This window comes from Cololabis saira, chromosome 11 (assembly GCF_033807715.1).
Source record: "Cololabis saira isolate AMF1-May2022 chromosome 11, fColSai1.1, whole genome shotgun sequence".
NCBI lineage: Eukaryota > Metazoa > Chordata > Actinopteri > Beloniformes > Belonidae > Cololabis > Cololabis saira.
In genome coordinates, this window is record NC_084597.1 from 47,505,383 (window position 1) to 47,517,480 (window position 12,098).

General features: G+C 46.3%; 1 protein-coding gene across 3 annotated transcripts in view; it reads right to left on the reverse strand.

Annotated features, from left to right (window-relative positions):
* Positions 1 to 506: 506 nt before the first annotated feature.
* Positions 507 to 12,098, reverse strand: part of nek6 (NIMA-related kinase 6) — an 88,573-nt gene continuing 76,981 nt past the window's right edge. For all 3 annotated transcript variants that reach the window (XM_061734627.1, XM_061734628.1, XM_061734626.1), the window contains 2 exons: positions 6,014 to 6,127; positions 507 to 3,944 (listed from right to left, as the gene is read on the reverse strand). In XM_061734627.1, coding sequence (XP_061590611.1) covers positions 3,834 to 3,944; positions 6,014 to 6,127 — 225 coding nt within the window. In that variant the 3' untranslated portion in view covers positions 507 to 3,833. The remainder of the gene's footprint in view (positions 3,945 to 6,013; positions 6,128 to 12,098) is intronic.

A 12,098-nucleotide genomic window follows, 5' to 3' on the forward strand; every position in this document is an offset into this window, starting at 1 on the left:
GTGGAGCTTTGTTTGGTTTATTACACACACACACACACACACACACACACACACACACACACACACACACACACACACACACACACACACACACACACACACACACACACACACACACACACACACACACACACAAACACACACACGCATGATCATATACATACAATTCATTGAATTGAATTGAATTGAATTGAATTGAAAATCTACTTGAAACAGGTGAAAATTGTTTTTTCCAGTGATGAGTCTTGTTTTAAGTGTAATGAGATTTCTTATTGACTAAAAATGAGACATTTTAACTAGAAATAAGACAAATATTCTTGTTAAGATTTTGAGTTTTTGCAGTGTGGAACTACACACCACCGGACCAGAGGAAACAAAGACGTCCCTGCGCTGTTTATAGGAACATGCAGAATAAAAACGCTGAGCCGGTCCCAGTCAGAGCTGAATCTAAAGTACCAGAAACAAACAACAAAACAAAGTTACCTGGACACAAAGATAACTGTCCATGTAATATGTTTATTTTGCTAGCAAAGGTTACAAAAGGATAGAAACAGCATTTACCTATTCACAGTAACAGCGGCTCCTCTTCACACGGATAAAACACGCTTTTATTCACAAGTGAGCAGCACCCACAGTCCCGCTTTACATGATCACATGATGTTCAGAGATGCACTAGAGGTCAGAGGTCGAAACAGAAAACTGCAGATTTAAGCCCAAATTCTTGTGTTATTTCCTTTGATCACATAAATATAGTCTACATTTCTTTCATGTTGGGAATATTAACACCATTAGCAGTTTTTCCAACACACAAAAACACCCCACTCAGTTAAAATGGCCATTAAGTTAGTCGACCTTTTTAGATGGTTTTTATTCTACAGATTCAGGACTATTTTTCACACAAGCACAAATAGAGGCTAAAAAAGAAAGTGGCCAAAGCTGCACGCTAAACAAGAGAGGCTTTTGAACACAGTAACTTTCTTTCAACCATTCTTTGGGAGATAAATGATCCTGGTCCAGATGTAACAAAACAAGCCCGACCCATGATACTTCCACCACCGTAGTTCACAAACAGCCGGGCGGGTGTGAACAGCTTCATTGTCCTCCAGATGAAAAAACAACAATTTTCACCTGTTTCAAGTAAATTTTCACTTAAAATAAGTAGAAAAATCTGCCAGTGGAACAAGATTTTTTTGCTTGTAATGAGAAGATAAATCTTGTCCCACTGGCAGATTTTTCTACTTAAGTGAAAATTTACTTGAAACAGGTGAAAATTGTCAAATAACAATTTATTTTTCTGGTAATGACTTTTTTTTTTTGTTTTAAGTGTAATGACATTTTTTGACATTTTAAATAGAAATAAGACAAAAAATCCTGGTAAGATTTTGAGTTTGTGCAGTGTATGTAATAGATTAATTACTGGAAAGAATTCATCTATCTTTAATGATTGGAAATCAAAGACACTAACTTTTAAGATGACCATGAAATTGCTGCGTATCTGTCAGTTGGTTAAAATGTGAGTTTAAACATTGAGTACTTCTGCCTGATGATGTTAAATGCTGTTTCAGCAGGAGTGGATCTGAGATATGATCATGACGTGTCATCTCAAACTCTGAATATAAAACGCTCTGGAGCAGGTTAGGAGTTCATGTTTAGTTGCCGTGGCGATCCAGGCCCCTTCCTGTGTCCGGGAGTCCCAGCTTTAGACTCTGCAGACCTTTTCCTGGACATTCAGCCCATGAACATTGACTACGTTTACATGCAGTCAATAACCTTTTCTAACCGGAATATTAGCAATAACACGGTTTTGCACGGCCATGTAAACACCAATAACCCTCCAGATTTTCAGCTTGAAATAAACCTTTAATTCTAAGTTTTACGCACTCTTGTACTCATGGTAGTAATACTGAACTATGTTCCTCGTCAGATAAATGTGCTGAATCATGTTCTGAGCATCTTCCTCTGAACGCTCAGATGATGATGATGAAGACAGCAGCCTGTGATATAATATATAATATACTATAATAAACTCCTCCAGTAAACCTGCGGGCCATCAGCCAGAAAAAGTTCAGACGTACACCGCAAAAACAAGAATATTTGTCTTATTTCTAGTTAAAATGTCTCATTTTTAGTCAAAAAAATGTCATTACACTTAAAACAAGACTCATCACTGGAAAAAACAACAATTTTCACCTGTTTCAAGTAGATTTTCACTTAAAATAAGTAGAAAAATCTGCCAGTGGAACAAGATTTTTTAGCTTGTAATGAGAAGATAAAAGTTATTTTTCTGGTAATGACTCTTGTTTTAAGTGTAATGAGATTTTTTGACTAAAAATGAGACATTTTAACTAGAAATAAGACAAATATTCCTGGTAAGATTTTGAGTTTTTGCAGTGCTGCTGAGCTTTTCACATTCTGTGAAGGTTCAAATACTCTTCCAAAGGAAACCTCTGGCAACATCTGGCTTCTGACATCCCTAACGTTGCAAACTAGTTATCCTGATTCAGCGTCTACCTACTTCCAGCCACAACTCACACAATCATCAGAACATCCACTTTTCTCAGATATTAAAGGGACATGTGAACGTTTTTTTGTCTCGAAGAATAAAAACAAAAGGTGTTTAAATTAAAGTTTATAGATCCAACACCACGCGACTGCCGCTCAGTTTTGGTTTGAGCCTGAAAAGTTGCCCGTGGTTTAAATTTGCTGGGTTTTGTTAAATCACGCTGAGAGGATAGCTATGTTGTGCTACTGCTCCTCAGAAGTCTGCACAAAGCAGGGCAGATTTCAAAAGAGGCACATGCTGCAGAGGAGAGGGGTGGAGTCAAGTGTGTGTCTCCGCCCCCTTAAACCAGCCAAAACAAGCCAAAGATCTTTCGGTGAGACCTTTGGAAACTGTTACAACTTTTTAGAAAAAAGAAAAAAAACAACAAAACAGTAGGATGCATCTAATTTTGTTGCCAACTGTACAAACTTCATCTATTAATAAACATTATTTTGTTAAAATACATTTTTGTTCAAAAACCAGGCTCAGAAACCGTCTTGAGAAACTGGACACGGACATGAACGAGTATTTAAAAGGCAGCATCTCCAAATTCCATCACAACAGACTTTCACACGTGGCTCTGAGCAGAATCTGACCAAGCTGGAGCTGAGGATATATAAAAACTCTGAAGGTACGATTACAAAGATGTGGACAAACATCCAAGCCACCGGCTCTGCAGCACACGTGCCGCAGCGTGGCAGGCGTTCTCTGTGGAGGTCAGAGAGGCACAGATCTGCCGCCTCGGAGGAAAGAAAAGACACAAATGCAGTCAGCTCTTGTACGAACAAGAGCACTGCACAGCTAATACACCTCTCAGGAGCCTTCATGGCAGAAAAGGAGCGGGGGGGTGAACCACAACGCATCAGTCCACTCCAGCAGGTCCAGGAGACGCTGCTCCGGAAGAAATGAACAAACGGGGCACATTTTCAGCGGCGTGAGGTTGTCTGAGTGGCCCAGACGCAGCAGGGACGGCAGACCACAGCTCAGCTGCTGCTCAGCTGCTGCTCAGGTGCTGCTCAGGTGCTGCTCAGCTGCTGCTCAGCTGCTGCTCAGCTGCTGCTCAGGTGCTGCTCAGGTGCTGCTCAGGTGCTGCTCATCTGCTGCTCAGCTGCTGCTCAGCTGCTGCTCAGGTGCTGCTCATCTGCTGCTCAGGTGCTGCTCATCTGCTGCTCAGCTGCTGCTCAGGTGCTGCTCAGGTGCTGCTTATCTGCTGCTCAGGTGCTGCTTAGGTGCTGCTCATCTGCTGCTCAGCTGCTGCTCAGCTGCTGCTCAGCTGCTGCTCAGGTGCTGCTCAGGTGCTGGGCATCCACATGTGCATCTGGCTGGAAAACTGGAGCACGAAGACGATGTCGGGTCTCTGCCCCGGGTCCGGGTTGATGCACATGCTCACCAGCTCCCGCAGCTGTGGAAACAGAGAGCCAGCGTGGTCATTCTTCTTCTTTTTTTTTTAAATTGTTTCTTTATTTGGAAAGGACAAGTAGATAAAACGATATCGCAACACTCAAGCAAATGAAAATGAATGTCCTTCCAGTTTTGCTCGTTTAAGTCCCGAAAATGAACGTTTACATGAACTATGAACAGAAATCCGGGGGTCGAACCTGCTGCTGCTGCTCAAAACCCAGTCAAGGTCAAATCAACAAGTTACACAGTACCAGTGAAATCAAACAAAATCTGCTCTCATGGGGGTGATAAACACAATCCAGTTATTCCAAATCTTATAGAATATGTCCCATTGTGTTTTTAGTTGGAAGGTCAGCTTTTCCATCCTAAAAATCTCTAAGGTGATACCAATCCAGTCCTCTAGAGTAGGTGGGGTCGGAGTAAACCATCTCCTGGTAATTGCTTTTTTACTTTGCAGCAGTTTTATATCTCGCCTACATTCCAAAACAGTAACATGACCTAGATATAATACGTCAAAACTGAGAGGAAACTGAATGTTAAAAACTGTGCTCACAGAAGCCTGGATTCCCCTCCAGAACACTTTCAGCTTGGGGCAGTCCCAGAAAATGTGATAGTGGTTAGCCACAGTCGAGCCACATTGTCTCCAACATGGCAAAGTTGCACCTTTGTATTTCTCCTGATACGGTGTCTTGAAATATCTAATAATATTCTTCCAACAATGCTCTCTCCAGTCCAGGGAGCTAGGTGTTGTCCACTGGAAGGACCAGATATTTGCCCCAAGTCTCCTCAGAAATCTCAATCCTCCCTCGTGGTCATTCTTTTCTTAAAAGCGTGTGGGGCTCAACGTATAAGACAACAGTAAATGCTATAGTCCTCTTACCAGCCATATTAATAGGGTGGGAAAATATGAACATACAAATCCATTGTTTATAAAATCCCATGTTATGAAATTTTATGATTTGGTTTATCATAAAATAATGCAAATAATGTATAAAGCTAAATTAAAGTTACTCCCTGTCTGTGTACAACGGTTTTTCTCAATACATGAGTCAAATATAATTTGCGTGATGTTTGTAAATTTGTTGTACAAAAAGCTAGAAAAGAGACTAAAAGGAGACGTTTATATCTGTTGTGGGGGTTAAACTATGGAATGACGCTAACCTAGATTTACCAATGTGCAGCTCATTTTCAGTTTACAAAAAAAAAAATTGTAGAACAATCTTTGAAAGCTACAAATGTTAATGTTTATTTGTTTTTGTTTGTTGCTGTTCTTCTCTGATATTTATATAAAAAAAATGTCTTTACTACTATATATGTAAACCTTATTGGTCCTCCTTTTCTGGTTTAGTTTAGGTTATTTTGGTATGTAGGACAGGCATTAATATAAGCACTTTGCTTCTGTCTGTGCCTTTTCACTCACTATTTTGTCGATAATGTGTGTGTTGATAATGCTTGTAGTGTGATGCACTGCAAAAACTCAAAATCTTACCAGGAATATTTGTGTTATTTCTAGTTAAAATGTCTAATTTTTAGTCAAAAAATCTCATTACACTTAAAACAAAAGTCATTAACAGAAAAATAACTTGTTATTTGACAATTTTCACCTGTTTCAAGTAAATTTTAAGTAGAAAAATCTGCCAGTGGGACAAGATTTATCTTGTCATTACCGTACAAGCAAAAAGATCTTGTTCCACAGGCAGATTTCACTTATTTTAAGTGAAAATCTTGAAACAGGTGAAAATTGTTGTTTTTTCCAGTGATGAGTCTTGTTTCATTACATTATCATCAATGTAATGAGATTTTTCGACTAAAATGAGACATTTTAACTACAAATAAGACAAATATTCTTGTTAAGATTGAGTTTTTGCAGTGTGTGAATAAAGAATTTCAAACAAAAAAACAGGAGGTTAAAGCACGAGGACACTGATGGGGGACATTAATACACATGTGGACCTCTGTCCAGCTTTTAACCTAAAACATGTGGGCTTATACTTTTCTTTTAAATACGAAAACAATGTAAAGAAGACCAACTGTTAACGTGAAAGCAGTAACAGTGTCATGTCCCTGCACCTTGGCAGAGTAATGGTCGGGCGGGAGGGGAGGGTAATCGCACTGCTCGATCTTCTGGCAGAGGGACATGAGGTTCATCTTGTCTCCGTAGAAGGGGCTCTGCAGCGCAGCCATCTGCAGGAAGAGGAAGGAGGAAGTAAATGCTGGAATTTAAAGCCTCCGTCAGTCTCAACGGGATCACCTGCAGCTCTCGGCGTGCTCCTTTTTAAAACAATACTTTAATGAAGTTTAGAAGTAGATAGAAATTAGCAAAAAAGCTATCACAAGGAACTGGTTGTCAAAGAATTCTCCAACAGTTGAAGATTGGATTAAGGTTGTTCAGGATATCTTTAAAATGGAGAAACTAACTTTTTTTTTAAGACAGGAGCAAAACCAGTTCTATTTCGTCCCTACTGACCGCCAGGCGGTGCTGTAAGCACTGGATATCTCCCCTTGCGCATGCGCATGTCGAGTACAATACCAACAATGTCACGTCACCCGTGACCCCTGCATGACCCCCGGAAGGGGTATAACTTCCGGCGTCAAGCATGGGATCGACTCCTTATTCTTCTTGCGTCGCGCTGAAGTACAGGACGGAAATAGAAGGCTGGTTGAAAGCTTCTTCCTTTCCTCCCTAAACCGCCGGCCCCGGTGCAGCTTCGTGCCGTCAGGCTGTGCCCCCCTGGCACAGCTGACAGACGGTAAGCTGTCAGCTGCGCCCGACACCTGAATATTCTGTGCAGTTGTTTTTTCTGCTGAAAAAAAATATATATATTTTCCTTGCAGTTATTTTTTTCTTTTGAAAAAAAAAACAAAAAGAGGAAAAAAAAAAAAAAGAAGACAGAAAAGGATTATTTTTTTCTTTTGAAAAAAAAAAAACAACACAAACACCTTTTTTGGTCTTTCTTACAGCCGTGGTGAAGGCAGCGTGTCCGCTCCCCTCTCCCACCGGCACATTTGTGGTGACGGCAGCGTTTCGCTCCCTCTCCCACTTTATTAATGTGACATTATTTTTTCCTTGCAGATTATTTTTTCTTTAAAAAAAAAAAGAATAAAATAAGGAAGGAAAAGAACAGCGCCTTTTTTGGCCTGTTTTGCGGCCGTGGGACGGCGGCATTTCCGCTCCCTCTCCCACCGGCTCGTTCAGGGTGACGGCAGCATTCGCTCCCTCTCCCACTTATTGATGTGACATTATTATTAAAGGAGAAACAAGAGAGGATTGTTCTCTTCTTTTTGAGTAAAGACACCTTTTTTTACCTTTTCTCATAGCCGTGGTGAAGGCAGCGTGGCCCTCCCCTCTCCCGCCGGCATTTGGCGGTGACGGCAGCGTGCTCGCTATGGTGACGGCAGCGTTTCCGCTCCCCTCTCCCACTGACACACCCGTGGTGACGGCAGCGTGACCGCTCCCACCGACACATTCGTGTGGACGGCAGCGTGTCCGCTCCTCTCTCCTGCCAGCACATCCGTGATGACGGCAGCGTGTCCGCTCCCTCTCCCACCGGTCGCTGTGATGGAGCGTTCATGCCCAGGGTGCATGGCCGTCCTGGATCCTGCGGATGACCAGGACCTCTGCGTGTCGTGCCTGGGCCCTGAGCAGCCGGGGCCGTCGGCCAGCCTCCCCTCATCCCAGCCGGGGTCTTCTCTGAAGCGATCGGCGAAGAGAGTGGTGGGGGCCACCAAATGACGGAGGATGACGAGCCAGCTCTCCTCGAAGGTAGATCGCTTGGCCGCCGACATGGAGCAGATGAAGGCGCTCCTCCTCAATCTGCAACCTGGTACTGGCCAGGAGGAACCTGCCATGCCAGAGTTTGCTCTGGGGTCGCCACCGCTGCTGCCAGAGAATGCCATCTCCATTGCAGCGTCAGCGAGCCACTTCAACGTGTCGTCAGGGGACCCGGCCTCACGGCGCTCGGGGGTTCTCCTCGCACTCATCTGCCCAGAGCTCTCGGGAGGGGACGGCTTGTTCCTCCGTGGAGAGCGTTATTCGCACTGCCCTGGCACACTTGCAGCTGGATACACCGCGTGCGGAGGTGGCCTCTAGCGCCTTCCATAGGCGCAATCCTTCTCCGGTGGAATTCACCATTCCGCCTTCGTCGGATTTTTTGAGGGAGCTGCACTCATGCTGGAGAGATGTCACAGCCCTCTCCAGGCTGACAGCTGATGGCGCTCTGACGGCGATGGGGGACGCGGCAGTGGCTGGTCTCCACCACATGCCCCCCATCGAGCCCTCCATTGCAGCGCTGATAGTGGCTCCTGATGAGGCTCTGAAGCCAGATCCCAAGTGCCCCTCTACCCAGTGTAGGGTTACTGATGGGCATATTTGTAAGGCTTATGACACAGTGGCACGCATCAGCCGGCTGGGGAACACCCTTTCTCATCTGCTACTGGCTCTCTCCACCTCCCTGCAGGATGCACAGGTGGACGGTTCCACACGGGACTTGTGTGATGTGTCCCTACAGGCTTTTTGCCTCCCAGACGAGGGAGCTGGGGCGGCTGATGTCCACCCTGGTGCACACGCGCCGTCATGTCTGGCTGGCGCAGTCACCCCTGACAGAGACTGCTCGCAGGGCTCTTCGTCAGGCACTGGCAGAACCGGGGGACCTGTTTGGGGCAACTGCCCTGGAATCTCTGGACCGCACCGCCCTGGCCGATGAGACCAGGCAGCGACTGGTGCACCTTCACAGGAGGGCGCCCGCTTCCAGTACACCGAGGGGTCCTTCGTCCGCCCCTGGACGTCGCCCCCAGCCACCTGCCCGCGGGAGCCAGCCGTTGGACAGCCTGCCGGGGGCTTTCGCCCCCCTGTGCGCGGACCGCCCCAGCAGAGTCAGGGTGTTGACCTCGACCATCGCCCGTGTTGCCCGCCCTACTGGCCAAGCGCGCCATCGTGCCGGTGGACCCCCCGCCGCGGCCTGGGGGTTCTACTTGAGCTACTTTCTCGTCAGCAAGAGAGACGACGGACGTCGTCCCATCTTGGACCTGAGGGACCTCGACGAATACGTGAAGGTCCTGCCCTTCCGGAGGCTTGACCACAGCGGATGCTCTGCGTTGGTCAGGAGGAAGTGGTTCGCAACTGTGGACCTACAGGGCGCTTGTTTCACGTGCCGGTCGCGGCACGTCACCGGTAGTTCCGGGGGTTCGCCTACCGGGGCCACCGTTGTCGGTTCAGGATGCTCCTGTGCGGGCTCTCCCTGTCGATGTTCCTGCCTGGAGACAGGAACCGGGTGACGGACTTCCTCTCCCGGCGCAAGCCGACTTTGCAGAGGGTCCTCCAGAGGGCTCACGGGCTCCTCTTGGTGGCCCCCTTCCGACCGGGGAAACATGGTTTCCACTGCTGCGGAGGCTCTGCTGCGACACAACATGATGCCCCCCAGAGGGATCGTCTTTCCCAGCTGGGGATTCAGGTTTTGCACCCCGACCCCGTCGTTTTCAGCTCTGGGTCTGGCCGCTGCGGGGCCCAGCCCATTGTTGTCAGGCTGTCCTGAACCCGTCAATGCCCATGTGTCTCCCACCCGCCTCTGGTATGAGTGCGAGTGGGGGAGATTCTCTGCCTGGTGTGCAGACGGGGCAGAGGACCCTGTTCTTCGCCCCGTGGCCACGATCCTGGGGTTCCTTTCGGTCCCTCCTGGATGGTGGCCGTGCTCAGTCCACTCTAAGGGTGTATGCGGCGGTCATTTCGTCGCAACATGCCCTGGTTGAGAATGCCACCGTGGGGTGCCACGGGCTGGTTTCTCTTTCTCAGGGGGGCTCCGAGGCTGCGCCCCCCCCGAGGAGCCCAAAGGCCCCAGTGTGGGACCTGTCCATGGTGCTAGGTGCCCTCTCTTCTCCACCCTTTGGGCGCCTGGCCCAGGTGGGCCTGAAGTGGCTCTCTATGGAGATAGCTTTTCTCCTCGCTATGACATCGGCAAAGCGAGTCGGTGAGTTACATGCCCTGTCAGTCAGCTCAGGGGCTACGTTGTGGCCGAACGTGGCGTTCCTGCCCAAGGTCCTGCCACGCACTCGTACTAATCGGCCTATCCGGCTTGGCCGGTTCGACCCCGAGCCTGCAGAGAGTGGGCCGAGCCCTTTGTGCCCCGTACGGGCCCTCGCTGCTTATGCTACCGCGCCTGTGCGACGGTCGGAGCAGCTTGTTCTCTGCCATGGTGGCCCCAACAGGGGGCGTGCTGTTTCTGGACAGCGCCGTCCCACTGGGTGGTGGACACCGTCGAGCACGCCTACAGGGCCAGTGGCCGCCCCTTACCAGTGGGGGTGAGGTGCCACTCGACCAGAAGCGTTGCAGCTTCTTGGCTGCCCTGAAGGGGGTGCCTCTGGAGGACATCTGCACAGCGGCTTCGTGGACGTCGCCGGACACGTTCTCCAGAGTTTACCGGATCAATGTCGCCACTCCCCAACCATTGGGCGTGGTTCTACTCCCGGGTCCTTCTGCCCCTGGTCAGTGAGGTAAGTGACCGGGATTCTATGTGACATTGTTGGTATTCGTCATCCATACAGCACCGCCTGGCGGTCAGTAGGGACAAAATAGAATGAAAGTTACGCCTGTAACTACGGTTCTATGAGTCCCGGATGACCGCCAGGCCTGCCGGTCACTCCGAATCCTCGTGCTCTCGCAAGAAGATTCTAGGAGTCGATCCCATGCTTGACGCCGGAAGTTATACTCCTTCCGGGGGTCATGCAGGGGTCACGGGTGACGTGACATTGTTGGTATTGTACTCGACATGCGCATGCGCGAGGGGAGATATCCAGTGCTTACAGCACCGCCTGGCGGTCATCCGGGACTCATAGAACCGTAGTTACAGGCGTAACTTTCGTTTGATAGTCTCTGGGAAAACTGGATAAGTTTTATCACAACATCTAAATATATTACTGAATGATGCATAATTAAAACAAACCCCAGTTCCTAACTCCACTCAGATAGTTCTTTTCATCTGTTTGTTTGCTATTTTTCTTAACTTTCTTTCATTTTTTTCTTCTCATAAAGAATTATACTTGGATGCAATATTTTACTGTTTTACAATTACATTTTGTTTTATTATTATCAGTACAGTTATCAACCAAAGGTTTTGTTTACAGATATATATGAAGGTCAAAGAGTTTACATGAGGTAAATGTATATATTGGTTCTATAACTATTGTTGTTGACCGATAACTTGTGCTGATGGTGTACCAAAGATTTTTTTAAATTTATTTTATTTTATTATTTTATTTATTTATTTTCTGGAGGGGGGTATTTAGTATTTTAAGGTGACTTCTCAGAATGTTTGAGGGACAAAAGTGAAAATTCTTTTTTTGCTATCCCCTTACAAATGCCTCTTCTTTTTGATTGATTGATTTATTTGGTATTAGTTTTGGATTGAATGTACATTGGATTTTGGTTGATGATTTGTTTTATTTATTCATTGATTGATTTATTCCTTGTTTTCTCCTCCACCTCTTTTTTCTTTTTCTCTCCTCGTATTTTTATGAAAAAAAAATACCCGATTGATACTGTAATGATGTGAATCTTTTATAACTGACTTTATTTCTTTAATAAAAAGTTTAAAAACAAGAAGTACATAGAATAAATGTTGGGAAAAACAGATGTATCCTTAACTCTGCGTGCAGAAGGCCTTCTTTAAACTGTTTTCAGTTTCCGGCTGTTTTTGCAGGTAATCCGTTTAAGCTGTACATCAAGATCCATGTTTGTTTCCATAAAGAAAAAGAGCTCGGCCAGCCGCCTAACTCCGGGCGCCGTCTCCACTGGTCCAGATTTCTGAATGACTGGATTTAATCTTCAGCATTATACGCAAGTTTATCTGAGGTGAATTTATTTTCTTCCCCCGTTGAAAGTCCGCTCCTTCCCGTCCCAGAGGATGTCACTCCTTTTCCAACATTTCCTTTCTCTATGAGCTTGGAAGTGCAAAAACACTGATAAGAGCTGCTGATAATCCGTGATAACAACCATTATATTTTCTGACCTCTCCAGTTACAAAAGCAGGAACAGGAATAAAGTTCTGAATGATTTAACAAGTACAACAATGAAAGCTGCCCCGCAGCAGAGACACGTCAGTGACGGATTAGATGGTTCAGAGTGCTTTGAAGCTGCTCTTACAGGGAAAACAGGAGCGCTCGT